General features: G+C 30.7%; 1 protein-coding gene across 7 annotated transcripts in view; it reads left to right on the top strand.

The window, feature by feature from the left end:
• Nucleotides 1-25594, top strand: part of LOC127724177 (mitogen-activated protein kinase kinase kinase 15-like) — a 104975-nt gene that overhangs the window by 44317 nt on the left and 35064 nt on the right. For 3 of the 7 annotated variants that reach the window (XM_052231070.1, XM_052231067.1, XM_052231073.1), the window contains 16 exons: nt 189-277; nt 1029-1124; nt 2202-2286; nt 2963-3096; nt 3509-3636; nt 4493-4596; nt 6439-6577; nt 6957-7018; nt 8055-8120; nt 8492-8592; nt 9768-9836; nt 10588-10652; nt 11082-11145; nt 14262-14351; nt 15052-15066; nt 23168-23230. In XM_052231070.1, the coding sequence (XP_052087030.1) occupies nt 189-277; nt 1029-1124; nt 2202-2286; nt 2963-3096; nt 3509-3636; nt 4493-4596; nt 6439-6577; nt 6957-7018; nt 8055-8120; nt 8492-8592; nt 9768-9836; nt 10588-10652; nt 11082-11145; nt 14262-14351; nt 15052-15066; nt 23168-23230 (1370 nt within the window). Of the gene's footprint in view, nt 1-188; nt 278-1028; nt 1125-2201; nt 2287-2962; nt 3097-3508; nt 3637-4492; nt 4597-6438; nt 6578-6956; nt 7019-8054; nt 8121-8491; nt 8593-9767; nt 9837-10587; nt 10653-11081; nt 11146-14261; nt 14352-15051; nt 15067-16585; nt 16661-23167; nt 23231-25594 lie in introns of all 7 variants that reach the window. The other 4 variants (XM_052231072.1, XM_052231069.1, XM_052231071.1 and 1 more) reach the window with 2 other exon arrangements.

The raw sequence follows: 25594 nt of genomic DNA, 5'->3' as shown, positions 1-25594 counted from the left end.
GTGCTGATTTTTAGTATGTGAGTCTACTATGATGAGTTACAGATCAAGTTTACGTTTGGTTCCGCTCAGCTGATTTTTGCTGAAGTTATAGGGTTTGGACTTTGAAAATGTCTTCTCCTAAAAATGCCTTCAAGATTTTTTTTGTGAGCAGTCATTCCCACACATTTAGTTTCTATTTTGTTTTGCAGGAAGTAAGACTATGGAATGTAGCACAAAGTACAGAAACTAAACAACAGTCACAATGGACATTCCAAGCTACCAGTATTAAAGGAGTCAGGTATAAAATAAAGTCCTAAGTAAAATTCATTGCAGTAAAAAAGTCTTCAATCTACAGTTCAAAAGTCACAGACACTGACTGAATAATTATAGAATAACAATCGAAGAATTTAGATATAGTAAAAATATTCAACAAATGACCGAACACCACAATAATTCATGAATGTGCATAACGCATGAGATAATAATCAGTGATGTTCAGTCACGAGTTGAATATTTTTCGATATTTTTATTCTTCCAGTAGTTATTCTTTTTATCACATTGGCCATGAGCTTTTCAATGGATATAAAAAATAAAGCTCAAGGAACTATATCTTTTTCTACGCATTCCTATTTCATTTTGATGCAAAGTCATGACGATGTCTTAACAACACTCGTTATATGATGTCAGAGGAGTATAATTATCAGATATATTTTACATGTGAAATTATCAGTTTTTATTTTGTTGGGAAATCACAGTAATTCATTGCAACCAATGTAATAATATTTTGCAGCATTTTCTAAAAATGACTTATTTCATCTTGAATCTTCATCCATTTTGGAAAATTAGAAGCATTTTCATGAAAACTTCAGCTAGTGTAATCTAAGCTAAAAGTTAGGAAATGAAAAAAAGTCAAAGAATATTATGAAATTTTGTGTGCCCTTGGGTTGCTGTCCCATTGACATTTTAACATCATATCTTCTTTCATTCATTTTAACTGTCCTCAGCTAGTGAAGAGAACAAAAACTAGTATATTTTTATTTTATTTCCAGTTTATATAAGAGAGATTGTCGAGCAGTATTTATATATGTCATGGAAAATTCAGATGATTTTCACATATTCTTTTCATCAGAATCTCAGAGATTAAGGTAGGTAGCATGAATCTAGAAGAAAATATGACTTCCTATTTAATATGTTAAATACCCTGCAAAATGAAAATGTTCAGCTGATTGTTTGTTCATAAGCTCATTGAGTAAAAAATTGAAAGCACAAATTTAGTGCTTTTTTACATGCAAATTAATGTTTTTGAGTTAAAACAAATACTCTACTTATGTTCAAGGTAACCATAAATATAAGACATTTTGACCTGTTGGCATATTATATAAACTGAAGACCAAAAGCAGATTTACAATGTGCTTAGGGCTGTTCCAGAATTAAACACATGGGGGAATGGGAGGCACTTAAATTAATAAATTGTGTTTGCATTTTTTAGAATTTTGTTAGAATTATAAGTAAATTGAATTTTATATTATAGGTGGTTTTGGTCCTAAAAAAAGTGGCTCCAATCCCCCACCCTCATGCAATTAAGTCTGAAGCAGCCCTTAGTAATTAACTATCTTGTAAGTTTAAATCTTCAAGAGCATCACTGACAAGTAAAAGTGACATGGTTAAACAACAGATACTTTTCTAGGAGAACTTTAAAAAAAAATACTTTTAACAGGATAAATATGTATTTACAGCATAATTATATGGAAAGTCAAACACTGTGAAACTGGAATTTTCAAGCAGGAGATATTTTTACTTCTTTCACAATCACGTACAAAAATATCCCCCGAACAATTAGTTTGTTGAAAGCATTAGCATTGATGTGAAGAATAAACTTATGGTTCAAATCGTAAATTAAACCCCCACAAGAATAGTAAATGTATTGAAATCACAAAAATAATCAAATTTACAGAAGATTCATTTATTTATTGTTAGATGGCTCGGTGTTTTAAGTAGTTCTACTTCTGTATCACTAGCCTGTCAACAATGAGGGTGTGAGTTTGCACCCTGCATGTGACAGGTGCGTTTGACTCCCAATTTCAATTGACTAGGATTGCCAGTTTTCCTGCCAAAATTGGTGGTTTTTTCCTCCATCAATAAAAAATGGCTGCCACAAATAACCAATAGTGCTGAAAGTGGCATTAAACACAAAAAAATAAACAATTTATTTATTGTTTCAGTTTTTATACAATGGTATCAGACATGATATCAGACCAGGCCAATGCTCAAATCTTTACAAGTATGGATGAAGAGGAAGTTGTTGACGTAAGTATCAGAACGGTTACCTTTAGTTTTAATTTTTAACCAGGTTTTTCAAATCAAGGAAAAATCTAGTTATTGAAATGGCAGGCATGGGATGAGAAGCCTACTACCAACAGTTTCTCTGCAATAAGTTATTAACTGTTCCACCAATGCTTTTAAATTTTAATATGTTGTTACTGATGACAAAATGGAGGTTGACAAAATGGAGATCAAGTTTGATATTAACATTTTTCATTTTTGCTGTTGAGGAGTTATGGTCCTTGATGGATTGGAAAATTGTACTTATGGCGTTCGCGGGCAACTATGTATGAACTGCTCAACCATTGCTTTTGAAATTTTAATCTCTTGTTACTGATGATGATATTTCAATATCACATAGTTTTTCTTTTGCTGTTCAGGAGTTATTGTCCTTGATAGATAGGAAAACAGCACTTTATGTGCAGACAGGCACACACAATGTGTCAAATCAAACATGCCTGAAAGCACCATACATGACAAGAGGTTAAATATATGTGTATATTTGAAACTAAATAAAATATTGTATTTTGTAGTTTTTAGTAATTTTAACTATAAACTTTAAAATAGTCAAAAGTAGAAACATTTTGGGGTTAGCTACATAAAGCTTATAACATATACATAATTATAAAGTTTTTAGAATTTTTTTTTTCTTGTTTTTTAGTTTGAATATGATTTAGATGATAAAAATAACCGAGTAGTCCTTGGAAGAGGTACCTATGGGATCGTGTATGCTGCCAGAGACAAGAAAACACAAGTCAGAATAGCCATCAAGGAAGTTCCGGAAAAACATTCACAGTAAGAACATTTCTGATTGAGGTAGTTTTTTTTTTTGGGGTTTCGGTAGATCTGTGCAAACACAATTTTTGCCGAAGTATTATTGTTTTTGAATCACCAGGTGCTGTTAATTATGTGTTTTGACATTACCTATTTGAATTATTTTTTTTGGCCTAAAACTGTAAATTCAGAAATTATTGCATGCATTTATTATTGCAATTTTTGAAGAATGAAATAGAAATGAGTTTGATTATTGTGATTTTATGACAAGCCATTTTTTCAGCTTTTTGTGAATAATAAAAGATATGATTTTAAATAGTAGTAAGCATAATACAAGTGACATGCAGGATCATGACAAAAATATCTGTGTTTAGTATTTGATTGAAACAGGATAAAACTGTTTAGTATTTGAATGGAATTTGTTATCTTTCAGGGAAGTTCAGCCATTACATGAAGAAATCAAACTACAAAGTAAATTGACCCATAAAAACATTGTTAAATATCTAGGATCTACCAGTGAGGATGGATTGTTCAAAATATTTATGGAACAAGTTCCTGGAGGTAGTTACAAAAATTTAAATTTTTTTGTGTTCAACTATTTTATTGCCTCAATGATCTTGTGATAGCAGTGGTGCTGGCCTTGAGTGAGGGAGTTCTTGGTTTTGATCTACAGCCAGGTCAAGCCAACGGCTTTAAAATTTGTATTTGCTACTTCTCTGATAAGCATGTGCATTAAGGAGAAAGATCAGAGACTGATTGACTCAGATTCAGAATGCTGTGACTGGATAGGGTGACATGTATTCCAGCAGACTGTTACCTTATGAACTAGCACATTAAAAATCCAGTTCAGCATGTCACTCTTTTATATGGAAGGTCCATATTTATAAATTTTGATCCTAGTATCTATGATGAGTTTATTCATATGGCATTAACATATCAAGTTCTCATACTTGATTTGCCTTTAATTTGTCACTGGAGGTTAAACAGCCATCAATCATCATCATCATCATAGAACTTTTTCTTACTATAAAGAAAACGTCTTACAAACTTTAATTCATTGTCAAAGTAAACTATCTCTTACAACAAATTTCTCCTTTCAGTGTTACATATTAAACTAATAAGTTGCAGAGTCAACAAAGATTATCTTAAGCAAGCAATTTCTGCAAAAAAAAAACTATGTCCTTCCATTAGATGGCTACATATAATCAAGCTAGACAGAGTTGTGTTAGGGTTTATATGGAATTAGCCTTTTTAATGCTTGTATGATTCCTTTTAATTGTGTTTTTCCAAAATTAAGAGAAAAACAAATCATTATTATGAGTGTACATAATTATAACTTGCATGTAATCCGAATCTATAACACAAAAATATTCAGCTAATTGAAATTTTTTTTATTATTTATATTTTCCCTCTACAGGAAGTTTATCACAATTATTACACAGTAAATGGGGCCCACTGAAGGATAATGAAACAACAATAGCCTACTATACAAAACAGATACTGGATGGTCTGAAATATCTGGTATGTTTGATACATTTGTAATGGTATTTCACATACTGTGGATTCAAAATTATTGGTGGGGTACCAATTTTTCGTTGATTTAGTGGTCATAGGCAGTGTTCTCCATTTTTCACTAAGGTAAGGTGGGTGTTTTGAAAAAATCACTTGCAACCGGTTTTTTTTTTTTTTTTTTTAACATTTCCAACACGGTTTTACTTTACTGTTTTTTGGGACACAAAAAGAAGGATTAGTATTGTATTCACATTTAATAAAATTGAACCGTTCTTTGCTATCATTGCTAGCCTTTTATTTGACAAATTAGTTGTTAGCATCTCGGATAGCAGATATGGCTTTTGCAGGACTCCCTTCTCCTGCATATACATTGCTTATCGATCCAAGTTTCTGTCCTGTTCCTCGCTTTAGTGTTGTATTTTTGGCACACAGAACAGAAATATCCTCCTTCTGTGCCGATTAGCCATTTAAAGTCCTATTCATATTTATCAGCTTGGTAACAACCCCTCAAATGAGGGGTAGTTTAACTCTCAATGTAATGACTACCCCTTTTATGAGGGGTACATTTCACGAAATGAACTCATATTTATTTTATTTACAGAAACTTTTCACAAAGAACTATACATCTATTTGGTATTATATAATCAAAACATGTCCAAGAAATTTGTAATATTCCTGGACTTATATCTGCTTTATCATTAAAAATAAATGGACCCTCTTTTAAAAAAGTTGTTCCAAATATAACGATTTTCCCCCTTTTAAGTTAAAAAATCTAAGTTTTTCTCTTTTCTTTTCTTCAACAGTATTGACATGACCTCTTGCCAGAGAGACAGTCCCTCATTTAAGGGATATCCCTCATTTGGGGGATTGTTCCCAACATGTTCATCTTCGCGATCGTTTGCGTGCCTTTTCCGTTGTTTGATACTTTTTATTCAATTTCAACAATTTCAATACAACTATCCGTTTTAGTTGACTTATTTGGCATAGAATTTTCCTTTTCACCATCGTCACCTGCCTTTCTCTTCCCCTGATTAATAAAAAGAAAACATTGAAATTTGACGATCAGCCATTTTTGTCAATGAAAACAAATGCGAGGCGCGATTAGTATTTAAATTTTTACGGTGCGGAACCGAAAAAAAATCCGGAATTTAAAAAAAAAGCAGACCACCTCCTAAAATGGAAACGTGGTCGGCACACCCGGCTTAAATGCTGAATGGAAAACACTGATAGGGAAACCACACATTTGAATGTTCAACAAAGTATAAATTGTCTATAGTCTTGTATACAAACTTTTGCAAAACCACAAAATCAAATTATTCATGAAAATACCAGGAAAATTGGTTCCCACAAAAATTAATCAACAGTATTTCATCTAGACCAAGTTAATTTCCATTTAATGTAACAAATGATATTAGAAACATGTTTTTTTACAGAAATAAAATTTCTAATCTTTGTTAAGTAAGGTGATGTGGTTTGGTTGCCAATTAGACAACTACACCATTAAAGACCAAAGATGTAAACAATCGCAGGTCATTGTACAACCTTGAGAAAAGAGCGAAACATATTTCTACATTGTACGTGTAATTAAGGATGCACACTTCTAAAGAGGTGCTGTCAAACACAACAAAATAGGATATCAATTTCAGATGTTTTGGAAAAAAATCTTTAGCCGTGGATTTCTGGTGCTTGCCTTAATTGACCAAAAGGCCAAAATTTATAACAGGTAAAGTTGATGCTCAGATGCTGTATAATTTTAACACCTACTTACTCATTAAAAATCACCTAGCAGCTTTTTTAAAATTGTGATTTCCATATTTAAACTTGTATGTTTCATATTTGGTCTTTTTTTAGCACGATAATAAAATTGTCCATCGAGACATCAAGGGAGATAATGTGCTGGTCAATACATACAGTGGTGTACTAAAGATCTCTGACTTTGGAACCTCGAAACGTTTATCTGGTATTAATCCATGTGCTGATACATTTGCAGGTAAGATTGAAAATCATCATTTCTGATAACTAAATTTGAACTCTATTCCATTTCAGTAAAAAAAATGTGAATTCAACAACAATTTTTTTTTTTTCTAATAAATTGTTTAATCTCTGATTTCAACTTTTTAGCATTGGTATCAGTTCTAACTTTTATAAGTGATTTATAGATTACTTTTATCCAAAAGAAAAGTCGTGCAACATTGAAAGAAATAGAATTTCTTATAGCTTTAAGCATTGCAAGATATTTGCATTTAATGCTAGTAGTTTATAAACTGTCTTAAAAATCATTATCTGTTTAAATGGAACAGCCCTCAAATAAACCATAAAGAACATGGCCCTCTGTTGACAAAATCATGAAAATGTTGTATTTTTTACAGGAACAATACAATATATGGCCCCTGAAGTTATAGATAAAGGTGCTAGAGGATATGGTCCTTCAGTATGTATTTATTCATTTAAGAAATATTAATTATTATTTGATACTGTTAGTTGTTCTATGTATTATCAACATTTCAGAAAGGTTCTGACATGACAATATGTCAAAACAATTCAAAAGAAAAAATACGGCCTGAATTATAACAAAACAATAACAGAAAATCAAAGAGGGTGGTAAAGGGTTATTTTCGTGCAACGTTTTTTGCCATTTTTGTTTCACGTGCAGCTGTGAAAAAGGTTCGTTATTCACTGTGTTTCGTGAAATCGGTAAAAAGATCAACGTGCAAGAAATTTTTAATTTTTCGTTCATCTGAAATGGCAATTTTATTTCGTGTTCTTCCGTGCAGATACCCCCCCCCTTTACGCCCCTCATCAAATATAACAGATGGCAACACACAAGAACCCCTAAATTACTGGCTCCCGACTTGTCACAGGGACTTGTGGTGGCAGGGTTAAACATATGTTTATATCTTAATGTGAAAATCTTTTAAAGAATTTGGTGTTGATTGCTGATCTTTGTGGTCTATTGAATCTATTCGCAAGTTGTCTGGACTATGGGCTATACAGAGCTTGACTTTCTTGTCTTCAGACTTAGCAACAGGCCCACTAGCCCAGGATTGTAATATTTCTATCAGACCTGTAAGAATTTTTACTACAGGCCAAAAGAATCTATTCAAAATTTTCAATGAATTAACCTCAGGCTGGAAAATTTTATTTTGAAGACTGCTGTCTTAATGATGTTCATGCCACTTCATTTTTTTTCTATAGGAGAATATGTTATATTTGACTGTATATTTTCCTTAAAAGTATGAATAAAAAGAGATGTGAGGTATACATCAATGAGACACCAACATAATGACACAAAAACCAAGAGATATGGTTGTTTCCTCTTATAAAAATATAAGGAATTATGATATATTGAATCAATTTTGAATATCTTTTTTCATCATGAACTTTTGAACATCATTGCACTGACTGATTTTGCATTATGTCACGCGTATGAAATAATGAAAATAATATAATGTGATTATTCGTTATAGGCTGATATCTGGTCTCTTGGCTGTACAGTAATTGAGATGGCAACGGGTAAAATTCCATTTATTGAGGTATGTCATTGTTGGCATTTGATTAACACAAGAATTATCTTTCATATACCATCAAATGAAATCAGTTTTGCCAATTTGAAAAAGTGTACAATTAAATGAATAGTAAAATTTATTTTATTTTACTTTTTATATATGGGATGAAGTTTACAGTTAATTGCTTTTCTTGTATTTGTTTAAGAACTCTAAAAGTTTATATGAACTTTGAAAAACACTATTATAGCATCATTTATGCAGACATTCAAAAAATGTGACAAGTTTGTTTACTGTATGTTTATAGCTGTGATTGCATATGATTTTGATTTAAGAGATTTCTTTTCTTCTAAATGTTACTATAAATTTATTTTATATCAAGTTTCATTTGTGGATTTTAGCTTGAAAGCCCAGAGGCAGCTATGTTTAAAGTAGGATTTTATAAAATGCATCCAGAAATTCCAGAAACAATGTCGGTCAATGCCAAAGATTTTCTTCTCAGGTATTGTATCACATCATTTATATGTTACTGAGTGTCTCTACATTATAGGTGGAGGGGACATGATAAATTGATAATATAGACCACCCCACTTATATTTAGATGTAGAAAAAAAATTTATGATTTAAAATTTAAAAATTTTTCATGGAATTTGCATTTTAAACTGATAAAAAGATTTTAGTGTATCAAGTGATCTACATGGCCATCTGTGTGTCTGTCTATTTGTTTATTTTTCACTCTCTTATATATCTTACTTTCTGGACAATAGTTTTACTACTTCTTGAACATGCCTCTCTACCACTTACGATATCTCTTGAAATATCTCCATTTCATTAACAATGAATACAGGTTGAGTTTGGTGGAATTAACATTTACTGTTCTAAGGTTATGGAGAAGTAGTAAACAATGAGATTCTTTAAAACAGGGAATGGAAAAACACAAAACAAGATCAGATGTATCTCATCCTCAGAGTTCGCGAAAACTTATTTTGACCCGTCGGTCATGGGACCGACAAAGCATGATTATTTGTCAGTCCTACAAAATTTTAGCCAGTCCTACAAAATCTCTCAATTTTATCCTGAAAAAAAATTAATAACATATTTTATCGTAAAATAACTTTATTAATATTAGTTTTATTCTTCGCACCCACAGGCAAATTAACAATGAAAGACCAGTTCAGGTCTTCTGATTGTTCTTATTTAAAGTCATCTTCACTATCCATTTCATCATCTGAATCACTTTCTCGGCTGTTACAGTATTTGTTTGCTCCATTGTAGGGTTCAATCGGCGATTGTTTGCCAGGGATGGCTCTATGGACAAATTAAGTAGGCCACGTGTAGATCGCCGCTTTGGTTTGTTTATAATAAATCCGTAAACCAGTACCGGAAATTGGCAGTGGATACATCTGATAACCGATGTAAACACTTATTTGAAACAGTTGCGGTACATCTAATAACCGATGTAAAAAAAGTGCCGAAGTATGCACTACAACGGCCGTTTTTACATCGGTCATTGGGACCGGCACTAGCCTTCAAAATACTGGTCCGAACCTCATTTTGACCGACAGGACCGACCATTTTCGTGAACTCTGCATCCTGTCATTTTGTCGTTTTAATAAAAATGTTGCAATAATTGTTTGATTTAAAGTTTCATAAGATATGATTATTTGTACATTACAGGTGTTTCCAGCCAGAACCTGCACAAAGAGATACTGCAACAGAATTACTTAAACATCCATTTATTGTAGAGTAAGTTATTTATTGGTCAATTGTGCAGATGTTGTATGTTTGCCATTGAGACAACTATCCACCAGAGACCAAAGAAGAGGATGTAAACAACTATAGGGGACTGTATGGCCTTCAACAATGAGGGAAAAACATACCGTATAGTAATATATATAAGGCATGGGGTTAAAAAAATGGGAAACAATTCAAAAGAGAAACTAACAACCTGATTTTCTACACTATGGTAGACATGAACCGATGACAACCACTAGATTACAGGCTCCTGGCTTGGTACAGACTTGAGGAGACAACTATTTGGAGACCAGTGCAGTTCCTGGATGTAAAGAGTTTCATAAAGTTATAGTTTTGCCATTGAATTATATCGGCATTTAATTTTCATCTACACTGACCCATCAAGTTATCTGTTTTCCTGCTCTTCTTGACAGAGCTTCCTTAAAGTTTGTTTAGTAATAGTTTCAAGTCAATATTGTCTTTCACCTTTCATGTGAGATGGAATTATTTCACCACCCTAGAAGTACAAAATTACATATTACATGAAAATTTTGATCAAGGAAAAAGAAATACTCCAAGTGGCCATATTGCTGCACTTTTATAAAATTTATATCTTTTGATAAATAGGGCCTTAATGGAAAATCAAATGGTATTTTTACACTTGTATCTTAAACTGAATATGAAAAATAATTATTTTTATGGCATTTAAAATTTTCTGCTTGGTTGTCCGGATGTTACTTAATTATACCTTCTACATTTGTAGAACATTGAGTCCCAGGAAGAAGAAGAAACGAGTGAGTGATGTGGAGTATTTAAGAAGTATATCAAGTAAGTTTATATTACATAGTAGTAGAGTTTAGAGGGATGGCTTGGGAAAGAAGTGTAAATTTATTGATAACTTAAGTCTCAGCATAAGATGATTGGAAATGGTAGCTATGGATATTTTGGCACCATTGCATCTACAACTGACCGTCCACATAGATTGATAGCATACAAATTTTATACCATTGGTCAATGTTGCATCTGTGATGTGACTAATGATTCAAGTTTCAAATTTCTACCCTAGGTAGTTTTGAGGATTCTATGATTTACTGGTTATCAGTTAACTCATTTCACCCATAATTCTGCTCTTAGGGTAATATTCAAATTGCCAAATATAAGACACAATTTACATTTATAGTTTTTACGTTGTGCCAGGTTTTCAAGATTCTTAAATTTTGATTGCTGTGATTAGTTTTAACAACTTTAAAATTTTAGTGCCAGCAGCAGAAAAGAAGAAACAAAAGCCAAAGTTAGAATTGCATGTACCAAGGAAAAAAAGGTAATATTTTGAACACTTTAAAAAAAGAAGGAGTAACATGTACCAATGACAAAAAGGGGATGTATAGAAAACTTTGAAAATGTACCAAAGACAAATAGTGTTTTTTTCTTAAATTTGAAAAAAAGCTGTTTTAAGTTTTGGTATTATTTCAGTTCTTTGATAATGGAATAATATTATGTTAGAAATTGTGCTATATGTAATATGATTTTGTAAGCATTACCACAAAAATCAGAACAGTAAATTCAAAAACTTGACTGAAACCTTAGTTGTTATTAGTGAGATGAACAAATTTATGATTATTTTTTCAATAAATATTTTTAGGTTAATTTAGCAGGATGATAATTAAAAACTCATAGAAAGGCTAGAAAATTGTGACCAGTTTAAATAATTTTATAGGTTTTAGGTTTTACCTCCTATTGTATGCAACATAAAATTGAGAATGGAAATGGGGAATGTGTCAAAGAGACAACAACACGACCAAAGAGCAGAAGACAGCCCAAGGCCACTAATGGGTCTTCAACACAGTGAGAAAATCCTGCACCCGGAGGCGGGCTTCAGCAACATGTCTTCTTACGCTTGTCCTTGACCTCTTTAATGAATACGTAAAAAATAAATAAAAAGTTCAATGTTAAGTTTCATTCACAGGTCAGATTTTCAATAACTGTGTGTATTAGGGTAACTTTATTGGTCTATAGAATCATTGAAGGATGTATCTGTCTTTCAGAAGTCATGAAACCTTGACTACTTTCCAGTGTTAAATGTTTAACATTCAGTTTTCTAATTACAATGGTAATACATTTGTAGTACAACTATTTCATTGTTTATTGATACATGAACTTTATCTCTAAGTCTTTTGTTGTAGTCTTAAAAACTGGTGAGATATTTTAGCCTGTGCACTATTTATTTTTACTAAAATTTCAAATACTGTGGATTCATTTTTATTCATGGAATATCAATTTTCGTGTATTCATTTTTATTCATGGAATATCAATTTTCGTGGATTCTTTTTTTATTCATGGAATATCAATTTTCGTGGATTTCATGGGTATAGGTAAACCACAAATTCAAAATGTTCTAAGAATTATACATTCTCTATAGGATGTGTATGCAGACTTTGGCAAAACCATGAAATTAACTTTCTCTAATTTTTGTGCTATTTTCACATTTCTTGATCGGTGTGAGAAAAATATTTCTCCTCACTAGTGAAATATCTGTCCTCGGCAAATGATTGGTAAAAATTTAATTATGAAGTCAAATTTTCTTGGTTTCTTCTGAATTTCCTATTGTGACGTCACGAAAAAAGGGGACCATGCCTGATGATGTCACATATAAAGAACACAACTTTCTGCAAATCTTTGAAAAGGAAGGATAAAAATCATTAGAGAAACAGATTGTACCACTATAACTCGTGTATTACGATATTTCTCCACTCTCAGCAGTTAAATTTTAATTATTTAAAAAGCTCGGCAAGCCTCGCGCTTTAAATATTAAAATTTAACTGTCTCGAGTGGAGAAATATCGAAACACACTTGTTGCAGTGGTGGAATCTATATATATCCACTATAAAAATAAGTTTTCCTCAATCCATGAAAATTGGTACACACGGAAATAATTGAATCTACAGTAGTGTGAATTTTGTCTTGTCATTATTGAAAAACTGAGTAAATCATCTTCTTCATGGCTGGTTTTTATTATCACCAAAGTTCTGGGGGTATGTTACTAGTTTCAGTGTTAAACTATTTAGTGAATACAATGATTTTGTGTCAGGATTTTTTTTTTAAAGCAAACTGTCAAAAACACAACCTTCAATGGATGTCTTACTATTCATTGAAAAAATTACTTGTATTCTGAAGTTCAAAAATAAAGTCTTCCTACTGTTAATTTTTTTGACAGAATGGATGAAAATTTAGGCCAAAACCTATTTGTGCTAAAAATGAAATCATTTGTGCCAATGCTACTTCCACACTCCTTCATTTTGAAAACTATAGGTGACATTTGTGCCAATAAAATAATCATACAATTGCACCATTTATTTTTACATGTATTTATCTACTTAATGATTGACTTCCCTCCTACTTTATGTTGGCTTGGGACTGGCAGATTAAATTTCTTGCAGCTTTTATCAAGTAAAGAAAACATTTTCTTGGAAACAGACAAAGACAAAATACTCATGGAATATAATGGTGATTCTTAAAGCCATGTATAGTTATAGAGTTGTTTGAAATATTTTGGACAACATTTTTCAGTACCATTAGCAAAAAATTCAAAAAAAACTACAAAGAAATTTCAGATTGGCCTTGCATCCAAATAAAATTATCCCGCTTTCTGAATCATTACACAAAACAAAGTCAAGTCATCATCTTTGTTTGTTACATTGCCAATATCAAGCATTCTGTGAAATTCTGCTCCATTTTTTGTCTGACCTTGTTGCTGTATCCTTCTTTCTCTGTATATGGATTGACAAACATATTTCAAATCTTTCTTTTCTAAATTTTCTTCATCGATTTTGAAGAGCTCTGATTTGATAATTTTCGAATGTCGCTCAGATAACATAATAACATATCAGTTGCTTTTCATTTGCATGCTGTTCACAAAAATCTGCCTTTCAATTTTTTGAGTATTAGTTTCATGTCTAATTCCCTACTCAAAACAACTAACTGTACAAGATTCATCTATAAATTTATTTATTGGTGAGTTTTCTTAGTTTTGATGAGTGTTCAGTTTAATCTAAAGTCAATAGGTTAATTATAGTACATGTTACATGTATAATATAGGTAAAAAAATAAACAGGTAAATGTGACGCAATTTGATATCATTTTTTGGCGCAATAAATACCATAAGAAAAATTAGAGAGTGGCACAATTGATGCCTTTTTCAAAACTATAATTGTCGCAAATTGATTCTGGCCAAAATTTACACATTAATTCTAATTAGCATCATTAATTGAAAATATATGTTATAGTTTAGTAATTGTCTTTTCTTATCATAATTGAACTTGATAAATAGACAGATGTTGATATTATGTTGATTTAAAGTTTTAATTTTTTTTTTTCTTGGCACATAAACAAATACTTGAACATGTTTTATTTCCTGTATGTGTATTTGTGTATTTACAGTAGAGATGCTAAGAATGGAATACAAATGTCATGCAGTATGGAGAATTTAGATGACACGGATAATAATCCAGAATTCCTCGAAGATGAAAGGTATGGAATTAATTCTCTGTCGCATCTCATTGTTTTAACATTTTTGATGAGATGAATGTTTATTGGATTAGTGTGCAGTGTAGAAAATCCCAAATGTGCAGAATGGCCTTGTTTTGTTTACAATTGCATTTATATTGGAATTTTGATTAATCATTTTTTTTTCAAAGACCAATTATTGTTAAAAGTCCATTTGATCTTCTTATCAGAAGGACTGGTATCCTATATGCATATTATTCAATATATTTTAATTTTTGAAATCTTTACAGATTTCTACAAGGCCTACTCCAAGCTAGGTAATCGTTATTTTTGAGGTGGAATGGCTGAATTCAGATTATTTTTATATTTTATTTAGCTAAGATTTGCCAAACCTGTTTTCATTTGATTAGCTATAAGGTTTTCATATATTTCTTTAAAATATTGTTTTCAGTTTGGAATTCTGTTCTTTCTTTATATTCAATACTAGAGTAACATGTGCTAAAGTAGGAAACATGTTAAAAAATTTGGAAACATTTTAAGAAAAATATAGTAATCATGGTAATTGAAAAGTAATATATTTATATTTAGTCCCAAAGATTGTTTTTTCAAATGTCCTTCAAAAGTCTCCAAATAGTCCAAATATTTAAATGCCCTTTTAAATTATTCATTATACATTTTTAGTATCTACAGTTTAATCAATGTGTCTTCTTATGTGTAATTTCAGTGAATCACCTACAAGGTACACAACACATATATCACATGCTAACAATTTATTTATTTGTTCTTTATGTGTTCATAGAAAAGTGTCTGTTTGAATTTAGTTGCAGCTAATACAAATTTATTTGATTTTTCATTGGCTTCTTTGCTGTTTTAGTTGTTTTTTTTGTCGAGCCTTCGACTTTTGTTGAAAAAGCGAGACATAGTGATCCTACATTCCATTGTCGGCGGCGTCCACAAATATTCACTCTGTGGTTAAAGTTTTTGAAATTTTAATAACTTTCTTAAACTATCCTGGATTTCTAACAAACTTGGATAGAAGCTTGTTTATGATCATAAGATAATATTCAAAAGTAAATTTTGTAAAAAAAAATTCTATTTTTTGTGTATTTTACTTATAAATGGACTTAGTTTTTCTGCCAAGAAACATTACATTCACTCTGTGGTTAAAGTTTTTGAAATTTTAATAACTTTCTTAAACTATCCTGGATTTCTACCAAATTTGGGAAGAAGCTTGTTTATGATCATAAGATAGTATCCAGAAGTAAATTTTGTAAAAAAAAAATTCCATTTTTTCTGAATTTTACTTTTAAATGGACTTAGTTTTTCTGCCAGTTAACATTTACATTCACTCTGGTTAAAGTTTTAAAAATTTTAACAACTTTTTTAAACTATCCTGGATTTGTACCAAACTTGGACAGAAGCTTATTTATTATTAAAAGCTAGTATCTAGAAGGAAATTTTGTTAAAATTTTGTTCTATTTTTTCCGTATTTTACTTATAAATGGACTTAGTTTTTCTTCCAGTTAACATTACATACAGTCTGCAGTTTAAGTTTTTAAAACATTTATTAAATTCATAAACTATCCTGGATTTTTACCAAACTTGGACAGAAGCTACTTACAATGAAAATATAGTATAGAGAGGAATATTTTTATTAATTTTTTTGCTCATTTTTGTTGAGCCTGCGATTAACAGCAAAAGTAGGCGAGACACTGGGTTCCGTGGAACCCTTACGAATTTTTTCGATCCAAAACAGTTTGAAAAGAATAAAAAGTGCATGAGTTCATAACTAGTAAGAATACTTTTAGTGTTGTAAATAGTTCTAGACATCAGGCATGATTAAATGTAGTAGAGTTTCATTCCATTTTTAACAATAAAAAGATGCAAATTTCAATGTTTACCTAAATGTTGCGTTTTTATTTATATATTAGATTTTATCAAAAGACACGAAATTTAAGGCTACATGTGTATTAATAAAAAACAGATAGTTAGTTGAAGTTAGAGATAGGAAGTTTTATACTGCTTAAGATTGTCATATTTTGATAACCTGGCATGCAATCTTTACTTCTAAATCTAAATGCCTGGATACTGCCTAAACTCTTCTCTCTCATAATTGATGTAAAAATATTTACTGACTTATTGCTAGATCTTGTTTTCTTTTGTCTTCAACTGCTTTTATATTCTTTACCAAAATTCTAAATTATATAAATATTCCCCGTTCTGTCTACAGTAATGTATATAAATTAATTATTTTTTAGTACGGAACCTAAATATCATCGTTCTCGTAGCCTCCACTCTGGTTTGTTAAATATAACTGATGCAGATCTCGACAGGTAGGTTTAGTACTGTGTGAAAGTTCCCCATGCTTATAATGTCTAGGTTTGGTTCGTAAAAGGTATTACCGGTAGTATGTATTTTGTCACTGCATAGCCCTCTGCACATGTGCAACATTTTGGAATATATATATCTAAATTTGGCTTTATGTTTTTTTTTCACTTTGTACACAGCATGCAAAGATACGAAATTATGTAATGGTTTACGGTTACACTGTTAATTAGTATTTGTATCCAAAAGAAAATGCTTGAAATAGTTTTGCACATGCAGATGAGAATTACTGTAAAAGTATTAATTTTCAAAAGTGTACTTATTTTAATTGGTACTTTTTGTACCTTAAATCTCTTTAAAAATTTAAGGGCCCAAAAGACAACATTACATGTTATATAAAAAACATGGAAAAAAGATTCCTTTAAAACTATTATAATCTGGGACTTGTACATGATTCTATCCCTAAGTCTCAATTATAATTGACTAAAGTGAAAATCGAATGACACTATATAGTAATCAATGGCGGCATTTGAAATTACAAAATCCTGGCCATACCCCCAAAAGTTATCTCCTAATCACAAAGTTTATGTTTTCTCCCACAATTCATTGAAATAGACTAAATGAACGGAAAGTAGAAAATATCATCATAACTACTTTTTACCCGATTTTATGTAGATCCAAATTTTATCCGATTTTTTTTTTTACTGTTTTTCTACGAATAATATTTGTTTCGATAACAATATTAATGTCAATATGTATTCAGCCTATTGATAACTCCTGTGATATGTTTCTATTAAATGACTCCTGTTGTAGTTGTAAAAGTTTCTTGTGGATTATCTCCCATACTTTTGGATTACTTCCCATGCTTCTCATTTATTTAATGATTCCCTGTCAAAGGAAATGATAATGGTCGATGAATACACAATTTGCAATCCCTGCCGATCCTTTTCCTTATTCACTTATTACTAATTTAAACACACTAAAATCTCAGAAAAACTGGTCACTTGCCAAACCTAGACATACCGGAGTTCCTGTCTTTAGAGTTTTATTATTTAGGTAGTATATTGATAAATTTATAATTTTATTAAATTTTTTAAACCTTTATTTTCAAATAACATTTATTCTGTTTATTCCTGAATTAGAACCAGAGATGCATATTGAATATCGTCTTAACTTTCTTTACTTCTGCATAACATCATTATTAGCATTCATTCTAGTATAGAATAGTTCTTCCTCTGAAACAATAGCTTTTGATGGTAGTGGTATACTTAGTAGACATGTGTTTTTTTAATATACATATATTGCATTTTAAATCATTCTTAACCTTTGCAGTATGTAACTTTTGTCTCCATTTAATTTAAAAGTCATCATAAGCATGTTATTCATTTACTTTCTGTAATAAATTAACATTTCCTATGTATTTTGCATTAATTTCCGCCAATTCATGTACATGTTAGTTTCTTTGTGATTACTTTAATTTTCAGCTGTTGTAAATTTTTTTTTTTTTTTTTTTTTTCTTTTCTTTTTTTTTTTTTTTTTTTTTTACAGATAAATTGTAAGATTTGATATTTTCAGTAGCCCTTGGTTTTCTTTTAATGAATTTAATGTACAAAGCTAAATGTTATGTTGTGGTGCTGGCTAGTAATGGGATTATTTGGTGTAATGCCAGTGGTTTTCTATTGGCTTGCTAGGAATATTAATAGTTGCTATGGTAATTCAAACAGACACTGAGAAACACAAAGAGGTTGCAACCTGTGTTTTTCAAATTTCGTATGTCTATAAAGGTGGTTATTAATTTGCATGAAATATTTGCCACAGGATTTTAAGTCATAAAGCATTGGTCATTTACAAAAATGAATCATTAATACTTTGAAAACTATTTTCACAATTTACATCCCATATTAAAAGGCTTGACAGGAAAGCAATAAAAAAAAAAAAAAAAATTGTCTGTATTAATATAAACAGGTTATTTTTAGACTGTAGATTTAGAAATTTTTGCATGCATTTATTATTTCATTGTTGAACCATGGACAAAAATGTGAGATTAGTTATTGCGAGTTCAGAAAATATTCCATACTAATAAACCCACCAATATTTATAAAGTGAGTTTTTATATTTGCGAAATCTTATCCTGTCGCAATTATCACAAAAATTTCTGAATTTACAATATAAAAAAAATAATAAAGAAAAATTAATAAAGTGCTGCTGCACTGATTTTTTGGTATTTACTTAGTAGTTAGCAGTGCAGAGTAAGGAGTTTGTAATTTGTCTTTGCATTAGTTTTTGGAATGATTTTTATATTTAGCTTTTGATTTCTTGTGTTATTTTTGCATAAACTTTGGCTTTTTTGTGTATTTAAATCTGTTAAAGCATTTTGAGTAAAGCTATCTCAATATCGTCTTTATGCTGCATAAGAAGAAAATTCTAAATATCATATAGTGACCCCAAAGTCAATCTGTTCAAAACTAACTGACATATTTTAAATATACTTTGAGAATCATCCTTAAGTTACATTTTGGAAGAAGTATGACTGAATATAAATTGCAGTAAGGAAATTAACAATAATTATAAAAGTTTGATTTTGATTATCAGAGCTTTTCTATGAAATTTATATTGAAAAAAAAAGAAAAATCAGCCAAATTTATGGTTTTTAAAATGATAACTTGAGTTTTATTTGAAAAAAAGACGTGATTATTTTGGGACATTCTAAAAATTGTTGAATACAATTAGATTTGAAAGTTCAACTTGTCAGCTTGGAGGTGTTTTCTAAAATTGTGTCCCTTTGAAAAAAAGCAGGAGAACATTTACATTGTGTATGAAGACAATAAGTTAAGGCAGAATCTGTTGACCTTTGTCAATGGCTTCAATATGTTCATGTTCCGTCATTTACATAACAATATTGAATAAAAACAAAAATCTGCAGTTAAAGTTTTCAGAGCGATTGATTGTTTGATGGTGTTTAAAGCCACGTTCAACACTCTTGACTATAAACCTTGGCAGCCAGTTTTCATTGGTGGAGGAAGCCAGAGTGCCCGGAGGAAACCACTACCTTCGACAGGAAAACTAGCAATCCTAGTCAATTAAAATTGGAGTCAAACGCACCTGCCACATGCAGGGTTCAAACTCATAACCTCATTGTTGACAGGCTAGTGATACAGTAGATGAACTACTTAGACCACTTAGCCATGGAGGCCCCCTTAAAGTTTTATGCAATGCCAAATTAAACACCATTATATAATGATATACAGCTGGTGGACATAGGTCATTCCTTTTCATTTTTTCTCTGTTATCAGTGCTGGATAGATACAATTTTTCCAAAAAATATTCAGAAATTATTTATAATGACTATGTTCAGAGGCAAAAGTTTGGTGAAGATTTTACTTCAATATAACTTATTGAAAATTGATTGATTTTTTTTTAAATACACACTGCACATTTTCAAAAGAGGAACAACTTATGTCCACCCTTCTTTATACAATTCATTATATGGTTAAATGGTCATTATTACAAATTTTTACCATACATTAAATTTGGTACATATATTGTAGTGTTATATTAAACCATGAAAAAAATCAATTATTCAAAAAGCACAAAGATTCAAGGTTTAAGCTGTTTTGATTTATTTTAGATACATGTTTTTATTATATTATTATTTTTCTCAGTTATCAGTATTTCTAATGCATTTTATGGACAACTGAAGGTGGAGGGAGTTTCTTCCACTTGTGTAAAAGTTTTTAGTCTTTTTTCAGTTTCTTTCACTTGTAACAAAAAGGGAATTTCTTACACTCTTAAATGATTGCTTGATTACTGACTCTAACTTAGGCCACCCTTAACATTTTCTTTGTTTGATGTTGCCTACTTGTGCCTTGTAGGGTTGGGTAGGGAGAGAGGGATTTTATTATTTTTTTTGGCCAACAGCACAAGTTACATGGTTTAGACAAAAAGAACAATGTTAGAGCAGGAAAAAATCTTTGAAATAAAATTTGAAATGATTTGTGTCATAATTTTTTTTCGAGTAGGCTGCTTTTTAGGTCGGTAGGTAGGCAACACCAAACAATTTAAATTTTATTTTTGGCCTCAGGTGTAGTTTATATTATGTTGGAATATAATTTCAAATTTAATTAGTTAGGGTCTCTTAAGGAAGATTGTAAAGTGGTTTATTTTTGCTGAGTTTACTTTAGATTTAGTTAATTTCTAGGGTCGTCTTTAAGACTTTTACCCTGGTAGCAAGGTTTAATTTTCACCATTTTTTTGTCCCTAGTTCTGTTTTTAAAAGATTAAATTAGCTCAAAATGATAGATTGGAAATTTTATTTGAATCAAGAAATGAGCGAAAATTTTCCAAGAAACAGCATAGTTATTAGGTTAAGATTAGTCCGTAATTATTTTCTGGGATTCTTATTGTCCATAAAATGCATTTAATCTGTGGATATATAATATGGAAACAAATTAGAATTGTTTTAAAATCATCTGAAATTGAAAGTGATTGAGATTTCGATAGATTCAAAATAGTAAAGTATTGTTTCAACTTTTGATGGGTAAAAAGATATAACAAGTAATTTAATGTGTGTTTCCAAATTATATGTACCTGCTAAAGAGGACTGTTCCATATCAAAATACACAACACCTACAGAAGGCACTATTAAATAGAAATAAGTTCTGTAATTTCTTGCATTAAAAAATGAATGAACACAAATGTTCACAAAAGATGTTCTCTGTGCATTCTGTTGTGTCATGTATGTTGTAATGAAACAGTCCTGAAGTAATTTATATGTTGTGGTATTAAATAATTTCATAGCAGTTTTATTTTAATTTTGATTGATTATTATTTTTGATTTTTTTAATTTTGTCATTTGATATCAGTGTGCAGATAATTTTTTCATAGGAAAAGGCAAGGACACTAAGATAGCATACATTTTACTGTTTGAATTCTACAATTGGCAAAGAGCTTGCCCTAAAAAAATTAACAATGAACTTATACTGGAAATGTTTTTACAGTTTACCCAACTATATTTTTGGATATTGCAAAACATAGCAGAAAAACTGACAATTACTACCTACCAGTGTCTCAGTGAGGCATATACTAAAGCATCTTCCCCTAGCCCAGTTGGAAATTTACAAGCTTGAGGCCAGTGGTAAGGCATCAGTGTCAAACCCTATTCAGTTTCAAATTAACTGTACCTTAACTGTGAATACTAATAAGTTTGTGGTTTTACTATCTTGCATATGATCATAATATGCAAATCATCCATCTAGCCACCAGTTTTTGCATGAAATAACTAACTGAATAGCACTTCAATTCCAATTCGATAAATCACAGTCTTCCTCCTGATATAAGTTATAGGGATCTTGTCTTATTAAGGGGGAGATTGCTGCAGATTCCAGATCTTTATGGTTACTATTAGAGGTTTTTTATGACTTCATCATCAGCTGTTGCAGATTAAAGTGATTTGAAATGGAGATGGTTTATTGGAGCACCTCTGACCTTTGGCATGATCCATATAGTTATTAGGTTGTTCATGTCTGCTCTGTATCATAAAAACCACTTACAGATTATTTGTTAAAATTTGTTTTGTTGTTCACAATTATTTGGAGTGATGCAAACAAGTTTTGAAAATGTAATATTAAGGTCAAGGTCATTCTTATATTTTAGTTTTGCATACCCTGTCCAGTTCATGTTTACATAAGCTACCTTTGAGTTCAAGGCTGACACTTTTTATGATTGTTCACTTAAGATGAGATTTGAGGGCAAAAAAATTTAGTTTTAATGTTGCAGACCCAAAAGTCATGTTTGCAAATACCGTCTGCTCTACATTTTGAGTGCAGCTTGGATTATAAGTAGGGTACATTGAAAGATTGTTCAGCATCACAAAATTATATGGTAAATAAGTTAAGAATCTCTAGCTTGAAGATTAGTTTAGTTTTGAAGTTTAGTACATTTGAATTAGAGTAAATTGATGGTACTTTGTTTGATTTTTCACCATGGCTATGAGGTTTGTCACTCAACTCGATCTTAAAATTCAAAACTGCAAACTTAGGTTGGCATTGTAGACTTTTGGATCAAGTTTACAAATCATGCAAGTATCTTGATTAAAGCTAAGGGTTAAATGTAATATCTTGTTTGATTGGTTGCCAGCTAGAAAGTGTATCTAAAGAAATTTTGAAGTTCAAGGTCAGCAGAGGAAGGGGGAACTGGCATAAAGAGACATTTCCAATCTAAAAGGTACCTGCTTTATGGTTTGTAAATTCCATCGACAGTCCAGTAGAATCAAATTTTTATTTTTATCTATAACAGAGGGTAGTATTAATGAGGGGCCTCAGTCAGGTTAATGTGGTAAATTATTTCACATAATTACCAAACTACAGCAACCAGCTCTACCACCTTTTAATTAATTAAAATTATTAATAAATTACAAGGATTAACTGCTATGAAATTGATACCATGTTAATAATAGTTTTAGTTAGCACGCTTTATTTATGAATCCCTGCAACAAGGTTTGGCTACTTTATATTCAGGAATCATGGCTTTGGTTTTCGTCGTCGGTCAGGTTCAGACAGCCGGTTTTTGTATATGGCACGGTAAGTAACCCTACACTCACCTATACTAACCAATGCTTGTGCTTGGCTTCAGCTAATTACTATCTATTATTAACTATTTACTAATTGATAAAAATGATTCTCATGTTCCTGGCATAGAGGTGTAATTTGGATAAGGGATTTAGTAAAACTGAGCATGTATAATTATGAAAATAAAATCACTCGTGTTTACATAATCATGCCTGTAACTTGTGTTCTTCGCATGTAAAGGTTACTGTTCTTTTGGACAAGGGATTAAATAATTAAGAGCTGAGCATGATATTAATGAAGAAAATAAAACTTTAGTACTCTAGTTAAATATATTTTGCTATAATGTTGCGTAATAGAGGGAAAATGGTTAACACCATATATGACAGAACTTCATGTTCTATTATTAAAATAACTTAGGTAGTTTATAATCAGTGATAGAGTAAAGTATCAGATTGATGGGTAGTCCAAATAATTAAGGTGTCGTGGAAGGCTTTTTTAGTTTTTGCTTTGACGCTTTCCTTTTGAGGAATCTTTTAAAAAAAAAATCAAAAAATGCCCTCAGCAGACATCATGATTATCTGGACCAATTTGATTGAAAAGGGAAATGAGAAATATTTATGTTTGAAAGTTTCCTTCTCATTTAGCTTTCGGCGAGAAGAACGGTATATTTTGCATGAGAATGCTGGATGTTGTAACTCACTGCCTGCAAATTTAACATTTGAGCTTCACACCATTATACAGTCAGAGGTCAAAAGTGCATCACATCACGAAGAAATTTTATATATTTCATAATAAAACGCATTTTTTTAAAAATTCATACTTCAAGTCAGATTTTTACGAAATATATATAGCAAAATAATCAAATGGTGAAACACTTTTGACCTTTTATGAACTTAATTTCATGACAATAAGCTCAAGTTCAATGTTTGCATCTCTGTACTCAGGAATAGACATTTTCTTACCATGGTGTTCTTTATTTGTTTTTTTACCAGTGACTTCTTGTAAAGGTACAAATTTTCTAGGGAAAATTATTGTTGTATAACTTTCAAATCACTTGACAACTTTCAGTAAAATTGGTACCGTTAATGTTATTAAAAAAGATTTCTGATTAAAGTCTGAAAATTATGATTGCTTTTTCACACTATAGTAAATAATGTTTTCATTTCAGTTATAACGAGCAGGAATTTTAAGTTGCAAAAAACCGATCACCATCAAATTGTTATTCTTGTTTATTTCAAAATTCAAGGAGTCTACCATTACTTATTAATTATTTTGTTCGCAAACAATACAAATATTTCAAAACATTTGATTCTCAAGCAGCTTCAATGCTTGCTATATCACAAATTGAGAAGAACAAAATCAGTTAGTCATAATAACTATATATTCCCTTTAATGTTGTAATTTTAATGTTTCATGTCAGTTTATGTTTTTTTTATTTACTGCACTGAAACTAATCAATTTTTAATTTGAAATAATGATTTTAAATTTTAAAGTAGTAAATTAGAACTAAATGTTTCATGATTTGGTAGACATTAATTATCATTATGCTTGATTATATTATATTCCTATCATATGGAAACACAGATATTTGTGTGAATAGCTACCATTTTAAATGTGTGATATACATATATGTATTGGTTATCCAGCACTGGACGTTTGTGCTTTTTGATATGATATTTATGCTTTTTGATAGGACATTTGTGCTTTTTTTAATGGACATTTGTGCTTTTTTAAATGGACATTTGCGGTCTATGTTTTAGGACATTTGCCCTTTTAAAAAAAGGTCATTTACGCTTTTCAAAAGGACATTTGCGCTTTATCAACATAACATATGAGTTATCATGGTACAGAAGTTTAAAAAAACATTTGATATCAAAAACACAAAACATTCATATATTTGAATACAGCTAAAAGAATCAACATTTCCCCATCATGCTTGTGTCAGATGAATACGGCAATACTTTAAGAGGGTGGATGGAAGTAAATTCCTTATAACAACCATGACTCTTTCTAAAAGTCAACCTCGGACTATTCTTGCAACAGAATTGACAAGAGGAATATGTTTACAATTTTAAATGCACGAATTATAAAGCTACTTGAAGAATTTAGAGCAAAATTTAAATGTTCCATCCATGAAAGTTTTGTTTCCTCTATCGTTTACCAAGAAACATATATATTATTTTTTATATTATATGTCTGATTTATACTCGAATAATTTGTTCTGTATTTGTCGTTGGTTTGGAAGAACTTTTAAAGAATATGTGAACATCTTTCCTTGACTTTGGTAAGTTTTGTGAAGATTACAGGTAGACTATCACAGGAATAAAGCGCAAATGTCCTGTCAATTTTGTTCAGGTGTTTCCAAGTTTAAAGCAC

Source organism: Mytilus californianus, unplaced genomic scaffold (assembly GCF_021869535.1).
Source record: "Mytilus californianus isolate M0D057914Y unplaced genomic scaffold, xbMytCali1.0.p SCAF_14, whole genome shotgun sequence".
Classification (NCBI taxonomy): domain Eukaryota; kingdom Metazoa; phylum Mollusca; class Bivalvia; order Mytilida; family Mytilidae; genus Mytilus; species Mytilus californianus.
Note: the sequence above shows the minus strand (reverse complement) of the source record. Positions and strands in the feature narration are given on the sequence as shown.